Source organism: Sinohyriopsis cumingii, chromosome 1 (genome assembly GCF_028554795.1).
Source record: "Sinohyriopsis cumingii isolate HCF-2022 chromosome 1, ASM2855479v2, whole genome shotgun sequence".
NCBI classification, from domain to species: domain Eukaryota; kingdom Metazoa; phylum Mollusca; class Bivalvia; order Unionida; family Unionidae; genus Sinohyriopsis; species Sinohyriopsis cumingii.
Window position 1 is genome coordinate 28,925,367 of NC_142961.1, and position 21,262 is coordinate 28,946,628.

General features: G+C 33.3%; 1 protein-coding gene across 1 annotated transcript in view; it reads right to left on the minus strand.

Moving 5' to 3' along the window:
* Nucleotides 1–238: 238 nt before the first annotated feature.
* LOC149806603 (voltage-dependent calcium channel subunit alpha-2/delta-3-like) overlaps nucleotides 239–21,262 on the minus strand; it is a 102,779-nt gene continuing 81,755 nt past the window's right edge. The window contains exons 20-22 of the mRNA XM_089955436.1: nucleotides 17,238–17,376; nucleotides 10,849–11,011; nucleotides 239–7,052 (exon numbers count right to left, since the gene is read on the minus strand). Of these exons, the coding sequence (XP_089811562.1) occupies nucleotides 6,836–7,052; nucleotides 10,849–11,011; nucleotides 17,238–17,376 (519 nt within the window). The 3' untranslated portion in view covers nucleotides 239–6,835. The remainder of the gene's footprint in view (nucleotides 7,053–10,848; nucleotides 11,012–17,237; nucleotides 17,377–21,262) is intronic.

Consider the following 21,262-nt stretch of genomic DNA (forward strand, 5'->3'; position numbering starts at 1 on the left):
GAATGTGTGTGTAAAGTTTCATGGCAATCCTCCAAGCAGTTCAAGAGGAGTAGAGATAACAAATTTGTGCTAATTGACAGATAGATGCTGGAGAAAAATTTACCATAGTCTGATCTATGATCAGTAGAGCTCAAAGAACCCATTCATTTATTCATTTTTATTAAAAAAACAAAAATAAATTAAAATCTTTGCAAGAGACAAGTGGTATAATATATTACGGTAACAACAAACAGGTATATTCTAGACTGATTCAAATATTTATTTAAAGTGAACAAGATATAACAGATAATGTAAAAACACTAGATCAATGAACTGCAATTAATGTTTAATATTGCAAAAATGCCAAAATTGCAAAGTTTAATAAATTGTAAGAAAAATAAAACTGTAAAAGGTATATTTATAAATAGGGCTGTACATCACCCCTGAACTATGAACACAGAACATATAGTTTATAACAATTTAAAATTATAATTACTCTCCAGGTAATGCCTGAAAAACCATGCAAAGTTTACAGATGTGCATCCACACAGAATTGTTGACACGAAGTGACCAGATCAATAATAAAACTAATGTGTATATGAATACTGAAAAATACCAAATAGTGGTCAGCAAATATGAATCTTGTTGGGTGATATGACTATACATAGATCTCCAAAGGGCTTTTCCCTCTTAACATAGTTCACCTGAACATGCAAACTGAAACTGAACAAGTTATTAAATATCCTGCACATAAGTGCTTTAATAAAAATAAAGGTAAGAAAATCAGTAATAGTACCAAACATACTGCAGATGAATAACATATAAACATAAGATTATGAATAACATATAAACATAAGATTACGAATAACATATAAACGTAAGATTACGAATAACATATAAACATAAGATTATAAATAACATATGAACATAAGATTTATTCAAATAACAAAGTACCGTTCCAATGGACTAGTGGTTAGAGTGTCCGCCTCGGATTTGGGAGGTCGTGGATTTGATCCCCGGCCGAGTCATACCAAAGACTTATAAAAATGGTACTAACAGCTACCTCGCCTGGCGCTCAGCATTAAGAGGTTAGTGTTAGGACTGGTTGGCCTGGTGTCAGGATAATGTGGCTGGGTGGGACATCATGCTACATGTCTGCGGCATGATGCCCCAATGCTAGACATCACTATAAACAGCCACACTGCAGACATCGTAGCAATATGACTGAAAAATTGTTAAAGCTACGTTAAAAATCCAAATCACACACACGAATAACATATAAACATAAGATAATGAATAACATAATAACAAATAACATATAAACATAAGATTACAAATAACATAAACATAAGATTGTGAATAACATATAAACATAAGATTACAAATAACATATAAACATAAGATTACGAATAACATATGAACATAAGATTATGAATAACATAATAACAAATAACATATAAACATAAGATTACAAATAACATATAAACATAAGATTACAAATAACATATAAACATAAGATTACGAATAACATATAAACATAAGATTATGAATAACATATAAACATAAGATTACGAATAACATATGAACATAAGATTACGAATAACATATAAACATAAGATTACAAATAACATATAAACATAAGATTACAAATAACATATGAACATAAGATTACGAATAACATAATAACAAATAACATATAAACATAAGATTGTGAATAACATATAAACATAAGATTGTGAATAACATATAAACATAAGATTACGAATAACATATGAACATAAGATTACGAATAACATAATAACAAATAACATATAAGCATAAGATTACAAATAACATATAAACATAAGATTACGAATAACATATAAACATAAGATTGTGAATAACTTATACATGAGTTGGTTCCTCAGGGAGTCCTTGTAAGCCAGGAGTATAGTGTAGATCCGTTTAAATCATCCCCTCCAATTACTGGGTTATATCATAGTATAACTGCCACCATCTATAACACTGTGTGGGGATGGCATAAAATGTATACACCTATACCTTGATAACTCCTACACAGTGGGGTCCAAAAGCATAAACTGCACTATAAGTGAGGGCACCAGTTACTGAGGGACTTACAAGTCATTAATGGGATGCCATCCTTGCTGGACATAGAAAAAAAAATGTGAGGGGGAGAGGGCTGTAACAGTGCCATTTAATGACTAAATATTTGATTTATAATCGGTTTTGGGTTTTGCCAATAAAGAGCTTATTCTAATGAAGCTGTTCACTTTACTTTTATTTTCATTATACCCAACCTCTGAAAGGTCATTAACATTACATTTCCTAAGAGGTTTCAACAACAACCATCAAGTGTTCATACAAAAAATGGTGTAGATCACTACTTTTTGTTGTTATTAATTCACAACAAAGCAAGATATCTTTTTTCAAAACCAAGGGACATTTATTTTGTAAAACAACAGTAAACATCATAACTTTATTGTTTTAACTGTTCCGTTAGTAAAATGTTGATGCTGTGATTTCACCGCAAGAAATAATGAAACTTCTCATCATTTATGAAATCTATGAGTGTCAATTCAGGAATTTTAAGTTCATTACAAACTCAAAAACTCAGTTTTCCATAATGAACCATATCTGTGAAACAAAGCTTTTTATTTACCAAATCCTCATTTTACTTAGTTGTCTTGATATCTTTGATGACAATTGCGAATGAGTAGACCAATTTAAGTTTCATGATATTAGTTACATAACGATATTTATAAGTGTTTGATTGATCAATTAAAATAAGCTGACCTGACTATTGGTCCGGACCACTACTTCTTACATAATATAGGATTTGAATGACTTTTAACTTTTCTTATATTCTACCCCTTTTTATACAAAAGATGTGACTAATATGAAAATAAAAAGCTTTTAACTAAGCGTAACAATATAACAAATACTTTTGCAAATCAGTGATCAAAACAGTCAGCACCTTAATTAGTTTCTCAAAGAAATGCTCACAGACATAGCTGTGATGACAGATTGCTATTTTTCATGCTTGAATACAAGAGGGCATATTGCATAATATGATGATTACAAGGAAAATGAATTAGAAGATAGAACTGAACCATGAATTTCACAAAATGTATTTGATTGGTATTTATTTATAAAAGTGTTGCCATCAATAGGCATCAGTGACATTTTTGTTGATGAAAATTTCATCAAATATTGTTTATTACAATGTACTGAGAATGATGTTTGGAAAGAAAATTTAACAAAATATATCACTTCTTATTAGAAGTTAAGAATTTCATGATGTTTATTCAAATTTCCAAGTGCTAACCAGTTTATCATGACAAAAAGTCACCTTAAACTGGGGTAAATTGTTCAGTGCTGTAATCCCTCATTATAACACTGTACAGCAGAGAAAAAAGTATGCAGCATTATAAGTAGGATTACCTTATAATGGGGTATAATGTGCAGCGTTATAGGTGGGATCACCTTATATTGGGGTATGATGTGCAGCATTATAGGCATGATTGTTTTACAATATAGAGATCTTTCATGTTTTCTTTTCTTATGGTATCAAGCTACCCTAGGAGTTAATTAAATGGTGTTTCAACAAGAGGATTAATTAACATTGATACCAGAAACAAACAGACTGATGTTCTTACATAAAACCCAACAAAAACCAGAAGTTTTCAGAAGCAATTTAGGTTTTCCATAGTAAAGATGCCAATCTGGTAAAATGGGCTCAACAGAATTCTTTTCTGGGGAGGCACATACTTCCAATCAGTTATGTAAAATGGATGAGTGTCTTCTAAGACTGGTTGAGAAATAGCATCTTTAGCAAGCTGTTCAGTATAATATGTTATTTCTGAGGAATATAATAACTATCAGATTTTTTGCAAATTTGGAACTGTATTTCAATTTATTTACAAATGAGAATACTCAACAGTTACTGTTGAACAGACAAAATGAAAAATATTTTTCACATATATTATTACTTCATCACTCCCCAGGAATAACATGCATAAGGGAAAAACATCATGTCTTGTTTCTACTCTGAAATGTTCTCTCTTCACTGTGATTGAAGAACAAGACTATGCTTTTAGTCAATAAAGACATGACAGTATGCTTTCAGTCAATACAGACATGACAGTATGCTTTTAGTCAATACAATTATGACAGTATGCTTTTAGTCAATACAGACATGACAGTATGCTTTTAGTCAATACAGACATGACAGTATGTTTTAGTCAATACAGACATGACAGTATGCTTTTAGTCAATACAAACGTGACAGTATGCTTTTAGTCAATACAGACATGACAGTATGCTTTTAGTCAATAAAAACATGACAGTATACTTTTAGTCAATACAAACATGACAGTATGCTTTTAGTCAATAAAGACATGACAGTATGCTTTTAGTCAATAAAAACATGACAGTATGCTTTTAGTCAATACAGACATGACAGTATGCTTTCAGTCAATACAGACATGACAGTATGCTTTTAGTCAATAAAAACATGACAGTATGCTTTTAGTCAATACAGACATGACAGTATGCTTTTAGTCAATAAAGACATGAGAATATGCTTTTAGTCAATACAATTATGACAGTATGCTTTTAGTCAATACAGACATGACAGTATGCTTTTAGTCAATACAGACATGACAGTATGTTTTAGTCAATACAGACATGACAGTATGCTTTTAGTCAATACAAACGTGACAGTATGCTTTTAGTCAATACAGACATGACAGTATGCTTTTAGTCAATAAAAACATGACAGTATACTTTTAGTCAATACAAACATGACAGTATGCTTTTAGTCAATACAGACATGACAGTATGCTTTTAGTCAATACAAACATGACAGTATGCTTTTAGTCAATACAGACATGACAGTATGCTTTTAGTCAATACAAACATGACAGTATGCTTTTAGTTCAATACAAACATGATGTGGAATGCAGTCTTTTGTTTTGATTGTGGGCTAAGAAAATTATAAGTACAATAACACACCATCACATTAATGCTACATAAAATCGAATATTGATTAATATATACAGCCACACTGATAATCCAACAATGATGCAAATGTAGTCTTATGTACTCACATAATATTTGTAATATTGTGATATACTCTCTGTATAATGTAATGTGCTTGTTTGCAACATATTTTTCTGAACATTATTACATGAGGACATTATTGCAGAAAACAAACTGTATTTTGAGTCAATATACTGCTTTGCTGAACAAACTGGTAATAACAACCTGCAGTTTGAATTGGGATGTCTTAACTGATATATATGAAGAGACCAACATTACTGACTTGCAAAAATTAAAATCTACAAAAATAAATAAATAATGTACAAAAATATAACTACAACACTCAAAAACTGATTCTAACGTTCTATAAAAATGCATGGTGCGCTATGAAATAAAGATAACACTGCAAACCCTCAAATCTATAAATTTCTCTTTTTGTTATCTATTCATTATTTTGAGCATTTCCTTCTATGTAGATAAGAGGTTAATGATAACTAACAAGATTTTAAAAAAAAGTAGCTGACACCTTCCTTCACAGAAAGAATTGCCAAGAATAAAAAAAAAAAAAATCTGTACCTTCTGTCCTTTAATGCCCATGTAACTGCAGAGTATTGAAACCATCTCTGATATTCTTGAGAACCTCTGAGACACCCAAATTTAGTAAAAACAATATTTTCTTACATGTTTAAGTTAACATGTTCATAAGATATAATAGCAGTAAATTACAAACAGTGAAGTGGAACCTGTAGTGTTTTTTTTTAAATTTTAAATACCATAGTGATATGATGCTCCATTTGGAAGATTTAGCCATATAAAGAATTTCAACATGGCTGTCAAGGCATTTTGGAGGTTAGATCAGCATCATTTTAACATACAAATAACTACCATGCTGTAGAAAGTTTCAAATTTTGAGAGGTCACACTGGCTGCATTTTCATTTAGGATCAACTAAATATAGTGAAAGTGTTCAGTAGAAACCCCATGTCACTATGAGGAATAGTGATAAGATGTTTGCAGTGGTGGCCAAGGATGGTCACAATTGTCACTAAGGACCAACAAGATGTCATAAAAAGTTTCTTAGTGAAAACCACGTGTCTATATGACCATCTGTTTAGAAGAAGTAGCTCAAACACAATTTTCAAGATATTACCAGGGTGGCTATACTGGAGGTCTGATCAGCACCATTTTCATTTGGGACCAACTACAGATATCAGTAAGTCTTTTAGTAAAAACTCACAATTATTTTTTATTCAGAGGTGGTGATAAGATTTTCAAGCCATGATACTGAAGGTATAATATAGTACAATTTTCCTAAGACCTACAGGACATCACACAACTTTTAGTGAAAAAAGCCAAGCCGACACAACCATCATCTCAGGAGAATAAGCAATAATAAGATTTTCAAGATGGATGCCATGGCAGTTATACCAGATGACAGATTGGTGCCATTTTCAATTAAGATCAATGAAAGACCATAAGAAGTCTTTTAGTGCAAGCGTGACAAATTGAATATCCATTCCAGAGGACATGCAATATGATTTTAAAGTTGGCCATACTGCATGTCCAAGAGGCACCATTTTTATTAAGGACCAACTGGACCTCTGGATGAATGCATTTGGAAAGTTCATGGCAATTCTCTCAATAGTTTAGGAGTATCAATAACAAACTTGTGCTAAGACACACTACAGATGGACAAAGGATGGCCATCACATAAGTTCTGATGATTTAGGACAGTAGAGTTAAAAAGTTATTACTATACAAATAAATGTATATAAGAAATATAAAAGAATACTGATTTTGACTCACTTTCATCATCATCAAAATCCATGTCCTCTTATGAAAGTACCAAAAGCCAAACATAAAATCAGAATTGCTAGGAGAGAATCTTGATGTATGAAACTACAGTTGTAAGTACAAGGTATTTCCAAATTTCTAAGCACAGGGCACTTGTTCTGGTCTGCCAAGCTGCTTGTGGATGTATCCTCATGATCACAGGTACCGTTGATGATCCTAAATGCCCCCGAGTTCACAATACTGAAAACAGAACACTCCAGAATAAATACACATGACTTTCTTTTAAAAAATCATATGGATGCAAGTTATGAAGAATACTATGCTTGGTACATACAAAAACAAAACATTTATTTTAAAAAACTTTGATGGTCTGTCACTATCTCTAAAGTACCATAGTTAACTGTCTCTGATCTTCCTGGTTGAATGGTTCATCTTCTTTAGAAAATATTTGTTGGGAATAATTTATCCTTGAACATGTTCTCTATTACATGCTGACCCTGACTTTGTTTTTATCAATTACTGTCCAACCTCCAATATAAATCACCCTGCTTAAGAAAGAAAAAATACTTGTCATATCCAATCATCAATCTCTCTTTTTTTTTAAATATTTATATTTTATTACTCCTTATTAGTTATCTCCCTTACAAATTGATTTATCATATGACTGACTGGGTAAGACAGGCTGCATTGTATTTATCACCTGCCAATGAAAAAGTCCCATATCTAGATAACTGCAGTTCAGCTAGCAGTCTGTTTAAATGAAGGAGGTAATTTTGCCCTTTGAGATGGTTCATCTAGGCCATTATTACCATAAAACATATTGGGTGCGAATTCTGTCTGGTAAATTGTTATGACCAATTGTGTGACCAGTTTAGAGAACATACTGAATCTAGTCCATTTCTAAAGTGAAAATAAATCATAAAACTGGACTTCAATAATTTGCATTAATATCCATTTCTATAAAGCAATTCTTTTTAAAAGTATGTTTCTCTGATAATACTTATCTGATCTCATTACATTAGGATAACTTTCTACTTCCCAGAAGGGGTTCCCAAGTGGCCAAGTGGTCTAAAGCACTCACTGCCATCTCACCTGTCTGCGTGGGTTTGAGTCTCAGGCTCAGCCAACGCAGGTACATGAGAAAGCTTGCTAGTAGCTTCTCAAGGGTTGGTGGTTCTTCCCAGATACTTCCTCCACCATTTATACTGGCGTCACGTATAGCCAATTTTATGCTGAAAAATGGCGTTAAACCCTACAACAACCTCTAGCTATATATTATGCAGACAAGGGGAATCAACTCTTTTAGATTAACTCCCCCTTTTACCTGCTTGGTGACTACTGTTATACCCATTTTTATCCAGTTTTTACTTGAGTGAAACCTTTGAATACTTGAATTGCATGGAAGGGTGGGTTGAATTATTTGTAATGTAATCAAGTAAGTATTATTTGATAAACATAATTTACTACAAGACTGCTTTTTTCCATCAAATAGATTACCTGGTCACATTACATTGGGAGAATAGGCAAGAGGAGGTGTGAATGCTGTCATCCTGTTGGAACATGATTGTTGTACTGTTGGATGAAATTCTCCAAATGTTAGTTAAGCACAACAGTTTATATACATGAAATGAGATATCTGGGAGATTCTGCACTTTATTATGATCACACACTAAAGTTTTTCCAGGAGAATCCAGCAGACGTGGCAAATACCATCTTGTTCTGATGCTATGCTGTCATAAATAGGGAGTGGTTACTGTCTGTGCAACTACCGCTGGCCCATTATTGTTTAGTTGTCTCCTCTGTGAGACTATGTTCCCCAGACAGAAGCTTGAGAAAGTGTTCTGGGCATGCCATCCAACTGATTCCACTATGTCTCAATTGAGAAAGTAAGTTTGAAGGGCAGGATCACGGATACTGCATGTATTTCACAAGCTGATATTTTCATGAGGTGAAAGCGTTCCTGGGAGAGATCAGAGCATGCAGATTTTATAACTCCCTTTAATCAAGTGGCTAGTACTTGAGAAAAACCCTGGTCTGGCTCATCAGATGCCTCAAATAATATCTGACTGCATGAAAAGATCTTGAAGCTTAAACTCTATATTGATTGAAGAAATGGGACAATATTTATTTGTTGCTTGCCTAATAAGTTGGTTCCAACTGCAAACACGATAGGCCATGATATACTTTCATAAACTGCTGGCAAATTGGGGTCTATGTTGTTTGTTTTACTGATTACTCCAAACAAACTGTACAAACTCAGATCTGCTAATGCATTATATGATAGCAGATCTGGGTTAATGAATTTTACTTTTGGATCAAACTTATAAGTGAGTACATACAACATGTCAAAAAAAATTATCAACATGCCGGCTGCACATCTGGATTAGCTTAAGCATGATTGCTTGTTAAATGTTGGAGAATCTGTCATTCTAAAAAAATTTATGTAGTCAATGGTCTCAGCAGTACTGCACTTAGGATCCTAAGGGTAGGGGACACTGTCTCTCACCCTCCAAATATTTGAGGGAAACCCAACATTTTCAAGGGACAAAGAAAAACTGTCGTACATACTGTACTAGTAGCACTTAAAAATGAGATAATCTTATTTGCTTCTGTAATTTTCCCACTTTAATTGTGTGGTCATACTTTCCTTACATTACCGCAATAAATGTTTTGTCATATGCCCAAGTAACTCAAGTAACTGAAATAAGCATGAACTTGTGGGAATATCTGCTTAACCTGGAATTTTCCATTCTGGATCATTCTCTCAATTAACTTTCATATTCGCTCATTACTACTTGAACTTCTTAAAATAAATACCCATGATTTTTTTAATTACTTTTCATTTCAAATTAAAAAATAATTAATTACATGACCAACTGAGTATTAGCACAAATGTAATCTCTTTAGTCACTAATTCAACCTCAAAATAAATAAAAGCGTCCATGCAAAAGGTGTGACTTTAACTTGAAAAACATATTACATTACGAGGCATCAAGGACTTTACATTGCAAGTAAGCCGACTAACACAAACTTTAAATTTTTTCATTGTCATCTTACAGTTTTTATCACCTTAGTGACTTTGGCCATTGCTAGTGCCAACACAGACATTCATTAAACAAATGCTGGTGGTTACTTTTTCTGTTTTCTTTCTTGATGAAAAAGCATGCACATGATCAAGATTTGTGGGACAAAAATTTCCCACAATCCCATGCTCTAGGTGCAAACTTTGCCCAAGCAATCCAAAATCACTTAAACAATTGCTTAGCTGAATATTTAATAATGGCCATTACACTGAAAAGTATGGAAGAAAGTAGCTGTAAATAACAGTCCATCAAATTCATCTAATTTGCACAGTCGGAAGAATGTGTATTCTGGGTCTGTTGGGTTTGATGCCATTTTCAGCACATGACAGACTATATAAAGCTGCCAGTATATTTGGTGAAGGAAAAACCTGGAAAGAATTACCAACTGATGTGAAGCTACTGGTAAGCTTTCTCATAAACCCACTTTGGTTGAACTGAGACTTGCACGTGGAAAGAAGTGAGGTGTGTAAATGATCTCTAAAGGCGAGTGCTTTAGACCACTTGGCCACCTGGGGTGCCCACGTATTCATATCATCCATTATACAAATCTAAGTGTATGTTGGGGAATTAATTTTTATCATTACAATATGATTATTTAGATTGGTTTTCTGTGATAAATCTATTCTGAAATTACAGCCAGTCAAAAACTGCTAATCATTTCCAAATATCTCATACACATTAAACAGACATTATTAATTCTTTCCATGGACTGTTATACTGAGAGCATTAAAAACGTATAAGCATTTATCTATTTCATTATTTTGTAAGAGACACAAGTCACAACCATGTCATTTTATGTTCAATTATTCTGAGAGTTTATAGGACAACAATACTTCAGACCAAATGATGTGATAGTGATGACATCATAATGCAATGAAAACATCATTTCAAATGATGGTTGATATTACAACAGTGAACATCCTTAAATGTTCCATGGGATAGCTAAAGCTGACCTGCGTGTGATCCTGCAGTTGAAGTTGTAGAACAAGGTCTCTCTGTATGGCTTCCAGTTCTCTATCACCAGCAGATACAAGTTTGTTTTGGGGAGGGCAGTAACATAGTAGAACCCCGACATGCATGGCCCTGATACATTACCGGTTATCATGCCACTAGAACCTGTAAGAAAAAAAATCTGAGGCTACTAGATAATAACTGACATATAAACACACATTACCATCACCTGCACTTTACAATTTATTGATCTATTGGAAACAGAGATCAACCATTTATAAGCTACACTAATGTAAATTATGTGTTTATAAAATATATGTTTATTTTAGTCTAAATACCATAACATAATAAAAGTTAGGTAATGGATAGCAAGCACTTTTAGTCCTCTATTATAAGTATGAATGAGATCATGTCAACACTTACTGGGCACATGCTTTGTTCAAGATAATCAAACTTTAGGTTGGAGTATCTATACTATAGTCTGATAATACAAACCCGTTTGTTTGTACCCCCCTACCGATTTAAATAACGGAAACCTTTAATGTGATAAAAAGTGCAAGGAACTTAGTCAATTCATTCATTGATTTATAGTTTCTAACCTGACTCTGAGTAGAGTGGCCCTAACACCGTCATCTTACGCGCGTTTCATGCATAACGGAAGTTTTCAGTGCAATAGACGGACATGCTCGGATCCATTTCCAGTTTCTGGACAAGTCCATTTTTAGCAAAGGGGTGTATCACGACTACAGATGTACACACATAAGTCGTCTGCTTCCAATATTTACAATGTCGAATCAAGCAAAGGAAAATGACAACTACGCTTTTCGTGTGGATTTAACAAGCGGTTTAATTTCTATGTTCATGTATGCAGAGGGATATAATTCCAAACACTCAACGTTATGTAATTTGCGCAATTATTCAGCATTTGCCGAACAGGATGAACTAAGTCATTATGTTGTCTGAGGGAAATAAACCAGCCAATAGTGTACACAGTATGGTGCCGTGTTAGTATGGAAAGTCCATTAAGCATGAAATGGTGCAGGGCATGCCAGCATTAGTGCCATCCTGGTCACAGTCATGTTAGAAATTATAAATCAATGATTCAGTTGACTTACCGATAGTTCTGTGCACTTTTTATCACATTAAACGTTCTCATTTTTTAAATCGGTAGGTGGGTACAAACGGGGATGTAGAGTCAGACTATAGTATGCCATTTACTGGAACAGTTAAAGATGCCAAAGCAATTCCTAGCCCCATACTAACTGAAGAAAAGATAATAATTCTTGATGGGACAAGAATACACAAGTAATTTTTTGAGGATGTTCATAGGGACATTCATTCATGAGTAATTTTGTGTTGATGTATGTTGGGACATGCATAAATGAGCAATTTTGTGAGGATGTATATTGGGACATGCATACATAAGTAATTTTGTGAGGATGTATATTGGGACATTCATTCATGAGTAAATTTGTGAGGATGTATGTTGGGACATGCATACATGAGTAATTTGTGTTTGATGTATGTTGGGACATGCATACATGAGTAATTTTTGTGAGGATGTATATTGGGACATGCATATGTGAGTAATTTTTGAGAGATGTTGGGACAGGCATACATGAATAATTTTGTGAGGATGTTTGTTGGGACATATGTACATGAGCAATTTGTGCAACACCTCCTAAACCATATATGATAGAGACTTCAAAGTTAGGCTTATGACTGGACTAAACCATATACGACTGAGACTTCAGAGGATGGGTTACGACTGGACTAAACCATATATGTCAGAGACTTCAAAGCTAGGGTTATGATTGGACTAAACCATAAATGACAGAGACTTCAAAGCTTGGGTTATGACTGGACTAAACCATATATGACAGAGACTTCGAAGCTAGGGTTATGACTGGACTAAACCATATATGAAAGAGACTTCAAAGCTAGGGTTACTAATGGACTAAACCATATATGACAGAGACTTCAAAGCTAGGGTTATGACTGAACTAAACCATATATGACAGAGACTTCAAAGCTAGGGTTATGACTGGACTAAACCATATATGAAAGAGACTTCAAAGCTAGGGTTACTAATGGACTAAACCATATATGACAGAGACTTCAAAGCTAGGGTTATGACTGAACTAAACCATAAATGACGGAGACTTCAAAACTTGGGTTATGACTGGACTAAACCATATATGACAGAGACTTCAAAGCTAGGGTTATGACTGAACTAAACCATATATAATTGCAATGGCAGTAACTGGTACAGGAAAGTAACATTTCCATTGGTCAGAATGTTACCATGTGATCAAAGTGAATTGTGTTCATTTCCGTATGAACTGTAAGGAGAACTACTTTTCTAAGAAAACCCATTTCTATAAATAGAGTCACGTGTACAGCATAAGATAAACACTGCCAGTGAAGGCAGACACAAAGTAAGCATTAGAGGAAAACAACATTCTTACATTTAAAAAAAAAAAAATTGAATAAATTTGGCTTCCATTGATTGAAGGACTTGTATTATGATGACTTTATTTATTATGATCAAGCAGGACAATCCCAAGTGCTATATATAGTTACGTAACAGAAAAAAAACAAACATGTATTACAACGCTCAATTAAGATTTCTATTTTTAATGATGCAAACAAAATAACATAACGAATAATTGAAATTTCAATTATAAGAGTTTAACATTGTTTTTTTCTGAGTTTATCGTGGTATAAACTGTCAGTTGCCGACTTACACAGCTGACATAACGCCCTTTGGGCATTATTTGCTGTGTGAATCGGCAACTGACAGTTTATACCACGATAAACTCAGAAAAAACGTTAAACTCTTACATGACAGAGACTTCAAAGTTAGGCTTATGACTGGACTAAACCATATATGACAGAGACTTCAAAGTTAGGCTTATGACTGGACTAAGCCATATATGAAATATACTTTAAAGCTAGGGTTGCTACTGGACTAAACCATATATGACAGAGACTTCAAAGTTAGGCTTATGACTGGACTAAACCATATATAACAGAGACTTCAAAGCATGGGTTACCACTGGACTAAACCATATATGACAGAGACTTCAAAATTAGGCTTATGACTGGACTAAACCATAAATGACAGAGACTTCAAAGTTAGGCTTATGACTGGACTAAACCATATATGACAGAGACTTCAAAGCTTGGGTTATGACTGGACTAAACCATATAATAATAATAATAATAATAATAATGACCTTATTTAAAGAGGGTAACACAATTAGCTAAAAACTAATCTACCTTGAGGCCCTCATACAAAGGAATTCATTTATTTAAGCTGCATCTCTGAAGCCACTGGATATATTGGGTTTGGAAGAAGGAAATAGTGTGGGCATTTCTAATCTCAGCTGGAATACTATTCCAGAGCAGAGTTCCAGAGTATTGGAAACTTTTTTTAAATAACTCCTTATTTGGTTTGGGAATTTTATACTGTTTGGTTGACATGGATCGCAGGTGGGGAGTATTACCAGGTAGCCTATACTGGAATAGTGATTGTAAATATTCAGGAGCACTATTCTGAAATATCCTGTACATTAATTTGGCTTTTCTCAAACAGATTCGGTCTTTAATAGGTAATATTTTTAACCTACCAGCTAAACTTTCCTTGCTTTCTTTCTGGATTGATATTAGTCCAAAATGCTCTTTTTTGAAGATGTGCCAGCGTTGCTATGTTATTATCATTTGAATTACCCCATACTGTGTTACAGTAGTCTAAATAGGGTTGTATGTAACTGTTATAAAATAGTTTCCTGTGCCTTTCAGGGAGAAAATGTCTTATCCTACTGAGAAGCCATAAACTTGAATTGACTTTTTTACTGGTATGTTTGATACGTTCAGTCCATGATAGGTTATTATCTACCAGAACACCAAGTAGCCTATCATGACAGACTATTTGCAGATTTGTATCCTTCCATGTCAGACATAGTTCATCACTATCAAGATTTGTCCTTCTTTGCCGTGTTGAGATAAGTAATATTTTAGTTTTACCAGTATTTACCACCATGCCATTACATGTGCACCAGTTTTCCAGTTTGTTTAGTGCATTCTGTAAAGAAATTTCGAGCTCATGCTTTGTGTTTTGGATGTCTGACAATGTTGTGTCATCTGCATAGAGATCTGTAGATGTTATTGAGTCTCTTAGTAAAAGTAGTAGGTCATTAATAAATAAAATGAATAGTAGTGGACCTAGAATTGAGCCTTGTGGTACTCCATATCTAATTGTTTCAGGTTCAGACAGAACATTATTTATGTAAACATGTTGTGTTCTCTCATTTAAGTACGAAGTAAACCATCTAATTGTTCTTTCATCACACTGGTAGATTTTCAGTTTCTTCAAAAGGATTTCATGATCCACCATGACAGAGACTTCAAAGTTAGGCTTATGACTGGACTAAACCATATATGACAGAGACTTCAAAGTTAGGGTTATGACTGGACTAAACCATATATGACAGAGACTTCAAAGCATGGGTTACAACTGGACTAAACCATGTATGACAGAGATTTCAAAGTTAGGCTTATGACTGGACTAAACCATATATGACAGACTTCAAAGCATGGGTTACAACTGGACTAAACCATATATGACAGAGACTTCAAAGTTAGGCTTATGACTGGACTAAACCATATATGAAAGAGACTTCAAAGCTAGGGTTATGACTGGACTAAACCATAAATGACAGAGACTTCAAAGTTTGGCTTATAACTGGACTAAACCATAAATGACAGAGACTTCAAAGCTAGGGTTACTACTGGACTAAACTGCAAATGACAGAGACTTCAAAGTTAGGCTTATGACTGAACTAAACCATATATGACAGAGACTTCAAAGCTAGGGTTATGACTGAACTAAACCATATATGACAGAGACTTCAAAGCATGGGTTACAACTGGACTAAACCATATATGACAGAGACTTCAAAGCTAGGGTTATGACTGAACTAAACCATATATGACAGAGACTTCAAAGCATGGGTTACAACTGGACTAAACCATATATGACAGAGACTTCAAAGTTAGGCTTATGACTGGACTGAACCATATATGACAGAGACTTCAAAGCTAGGGTTATGACTGGAGTGGATAGGGTGGCTCTGTAAATGTGCACAATGGTTTTAGTATTTTGATCCACACACACACACACACACACACACACACACACACACACACACACGTAAATTCAACAGAAGATCAGATATACTCATCCTTTATTTCTTCAAGTACTTTTGCATTATCATTTATGCTCTTTAGGTAGACACATTATACTTTTAAAGTATTTTTTTAATAAATAAACACTCTGATGTAAATGTTATGTGCATTAATGTCAAAAATGTTTTATATTCTTTTACTTAGTGAAGGGTGTTTAATGATCTTTTTAAGTCTTACAAACATATTTTTTGTATAAATGTATTTGACGGTTAAACAACATCATTTGCAAAAAAATGTGAAAGCTCTTAATACAATAATGCTTCATGCATGGTTCCCACGCTTTTCTAAAGATAAATTTCCAGGTCATTTCCAGGATGAAATTACTTTTTTCAAGGTTCACATATGACCATTATTGAATGGAATTAAAGAACATTTTAGATTACAAAACATGCATTTTCTAAATCTAAAGATGTTTCTTTTTCAAGACTCTCCAAAAAAATCTAAGTCAGAAAAGATGATCATGTACAAAACCAAAAAATGTAGCACACGAAAAAAAAGTTTGATTATATTCCTATAAATTGGCATGTAAAGTCATTTCAATGTACATAACAGAAATTCTAACTTTATTTTGCTGCATTATGTTGCTAAGAGGGAACAACATAATGAACATAAATTATGTTTTGTTTCCTTTCAAACCTTTAATTCTAAAGAATTCTACAGAAATATATATATATATATATATAATCAAAAGAGTTTAACCATGAATTTATCTGTGCCAAAAAAATCGCAAACAAGATTTTTCAAACAACATAATATCCTTACGATGATCTGGTTAAAAATCCGTCATTTAAAAATCATTTTCAAAATGGTTGATTTAAATTTTGACAAAAGACCTTCAAAATTATATACTGTTGTATAAACAAGGACTGAATTAGACAGAAATTATAAATGTACATATTTTACCTGCCTTCAAATTCTTTTGATGATAAATTTTGCTGCAAACAGAAGTCCTCCAACACATGGTTGTATTAGTGACATAATTACAACTGTCTGACAAATGCAGGAACAACTGAAGGGTTGAAATAATGCAAAATGACTAGAAGTCAGTTGAAAGCATATAGTAAACATTTCTACAAAATGGCAAGAATATGAAATGTGTACAAGAATCCCAAGTGGCCTTTCTTACTCATCATAAACTTACCCAAAGCAGCATCTGCCACCACATATCCAACTACATCTTGTATGCACCCATACTCGCTGTTGAACTTAGGAATAGGTCCCTTGTTTTTATAGTAATCATCCAACTCCTCTGGATTCTGGGGGATTCCTTCAAGGGTCATCTTTATAATAATAATAATACTAATAATACTAATAATAATAATAATCAATAGTATCAAATTTTTTTGTGATGAATACAATATTCAATTACATTTACACTCCAGTACTATAAATACTAATCATATGGTAAGCAGGCAGAAAAAGTTGATTCAAAAAAAATCTTTTCATGAAGAGAGATTTGAGAGTTGTGAAGGTTTAATGATAAGTTTGATTCTTAAGTATTTCTGGTAAGCATATTTTAATGGGAAAAATGCATGTTTTAAGCACTGAATTCACTAATTTTCATGGTGTAAATGTTTTCATGGATTCATGGTTACTATGAATTTAAAGACCAAATGAACAATATTATTATGGAAACCATTGGACTTATTGGTCAGTTTACAAATGTAAGCATTGATAAAAATGTGATTTTTTGCAAAACAATGAGAATTGGTAACAATAAAAATAAATCAATTCCCATATGTGCTTGCTTTTAAGTCAAGTCCAACTGTAAACTGCACAGACCCAGATCTGCCATAGCATAATCAAACATCTAAGTCAATGCAGTTTATCATGAGGAATCCGTAGAACAAACAACACAGACACTGACCTTCTGGCCCATTATGTGACAACAGAGTGGTGTCTATATTGTTTGCAGTTGGATCTGACTTATAAGTGAGTGTATACGGTAACAGTAATTGTTGATATGTAGCATTTAAGTACTAAACATTTGTAACTATATCGGGGTGTCATTATCTGAGATATAGAATAAAATAAACATTAAACATTTGCTACTATTAAAAAGTCAGTTTTAACTTTTATAAAGATATTTCACACTGGTTAACAAATAGCAGAATAATTCAACAGAAATAGTCAATTCTATTAGATAGGTTAGGTAAAAAGTTAACTTCTAATTATTATGTTTTTTACTGGAGTTTTAGTGAAATGTAGCAAAACCTCCTTTAACTGTTTTGTTGTAATAATATAATCATTTAAAAAATATAGAAAATTTGCCAATACAAATCTACAGCGTATGACAACAATAGAGAAATCTACTGATCCAAAGGTGTATATGACAACAGTTATTTAAAAAAATGCCTAAATATAAAATCTTAAGTTGACATTTACAAAACAAAAAGAAATGGTAGCTAAAATATGTATGCTTCAATTAAATAAATGATATATCCATCTTATTTACAAGTTTGGCATATATTGGGAACAACTCTGTGGCACACAATCAGCAAGTTAGAAGCATCTGAATTACTTATAATCATACAACAAAAATACAAGATACACAGACTAAGGAAAAAATACAGTATATTAGGGTGCAACTGGCTAAGGAGATGCACCTGTGCAACTATCTATGGAGCTGCATATACCAATCAAAGTGCAACTAACTATGGAGTTCCAAAAGGGACATTAATTCTGAGATTGAAACTGGTTAGGGAGCTGCACTTCAGAACTTTAACTACTGCAAGTATCTAAGGATCTGATAGCAGAAAATGTACACAATCCCATGTGTCGCACAAGAACTAAAGGTATGTGACCCCTGTGTGAGACAACAAAGGTATGTGACCCCTGTGTGAGAAACAAAGGTATGTGACCCCTATGAGAGACAACAAAGGTATGTAACCCCTATGAGAGACAACAAAGGTATGTGACCCCTATAAAAGACAACAAAGGTATGTGACCCCTATGAGAGACAACAAAGACTATCACATTTCCTGAGTATTATATTATATCAGATGACTTTCTTTGCATTGAATTGGACAATTCATTTATACAACCAGCATTATCTCCCAAGAATGTATATCTGCCCCTGCTGACAGGAACCTGATTCATAACTTAGAAACTGTTCAATGCCTCACCATTAAAGTATATACACTTATTTCACATTAGAAAGAGTATTAATCTGTGTAGTCAGCATGGATTCCTGACCTGTCCTTTAACCCCCCCCCACCACTATCCTTTCAGTCATAACAAAGAAAAAATTGAAATCCCCACCCAAAGGAGCTGTGGTAGCTGAGGTTTGATTCCCACCACTTGATCAACCTGGATCCTAATTAATATACATTAATCTTGTTCATAACTTAACTTGTCTTGATAATCTTACATATTGAATTTAATCAAAATCAAATCAGATCAGAAATATGGACTATATCATTCATAAGCCAAACTAATCAGATATCCTACATATTCCAAGGAATGGTTCATCTTAATCCCTTTCAGCTTGTAAAGGCAGTATCATCTTTGTTTTCCCATGTGACAACACTTTGATCAAGCCTTGAGTTTGATACTTGCTCTGTGTCAAGTATTAGAGGATGGTTATATTATTTGAGCTTCTGTGATCTTGCCATAAAATTGACACATGCTAAGTTGCAGCCTTTAATATATTTCACATACCGTATGTTCAAAATGTTAGTTACAGAACCCAAGCTCAGTCTCCACATACCATGACTAGATCACAACGATTTACAATGACTAGATAACAATCGAGGATTTCAGAACTTTATCTGACAATGAGGATAAATTCTTGGACATTGTACCAGATGGCATTTGATAGTGACGTTTATAAGATACTGTGAATAAAAATAAAACATGAACTTAACATCCATTGTTTATTTGTAAGACATGTGGAATTAACATATTATGGGATATTGTGAATTCGATTATTCTTAACTATTTCTATACCAGTGTGTTATCTATAATTAAACTCTTGGATTTCTCGTATATGGATTTAAAATGTCAAGCATTATGGATTTTAATTGATTTAGTTAAGACAAAAAGTAAGTTGTCAATTTATTTGTGAGATGTTCCACTCAATAAAACAATTGCCCAATCAATAAAATACTGCATTTTACATTGGTTCTGTCATTATCTATCCATCCATCCATCCATTCCATTACTAAAAGTGAATATCCTCTATGTAATTACTAAATATAACATACATCCATCTGTATGTGGCACAGTCCATTATTAAGAGAGAATACCTTCTATGTAATTACACAAAATAACAGACATCCAACTGTGTATGGCACAGTCCATTACTAAAAGAGAATCTCTTCTATCTAATTACCCAATATAACAGACATCCAACTGTGTATGGCACAGTCCATTGTTAAAAAAGAATATCTTCTATGTAATTACACAATATAACAGACATCTAACTGTACGGCACAGTGCATTACTAAGAAAGATTATCTTCTATGTAATTACCCTAAATAACATACATCCAACTGTGTATGGCACAGTCCATTATTAAAAGAGAATATCTTCTATGTAATTACACAATATAACATATATCCAACTGTGAATGGCACAGTCCATTACTAAAAGAGAATATCTTCTATGTAATTACACAACATAACAGACATCCAACTGTGTATGGCACAGTCCATTATTAAAAGAGAATATCTTCTATGTAATTACACAATAGAACAGACATCTAACTGTGAATGGCAGAGTTCATTACTAAAAGAGAATATCTTCTAAGTAATTACCCAATATAACATACATCCAACTGTGTATGGCACAGTCCATTATTAAAAGAGAATATCTTCTATGTAATTACACAATAGAACAGACATCTAACTGTGTATGGCACAGTCCATTATTAAAAGAGAATATCTTCTATGTAATTACACAATAGAACAGACATCTAACTGTGAATGGCACAGTTCATTACTAAAAGAGAATATCTTCTATGTAATTACCCAATATAACATACATCCAACTGTGTATGGCACAGTCCATTATTAAAAGAGAATATCTTCTATGTAATTACACAATAGAACAGACATCTAACTGTGTATGGCACAGTTCATTACTAAAAGAGAATATCTTCTATGTAATTACCCAATATAACATACATCCAACTGTGAATGGCACAGTTCATTACTAAAAGAGAAT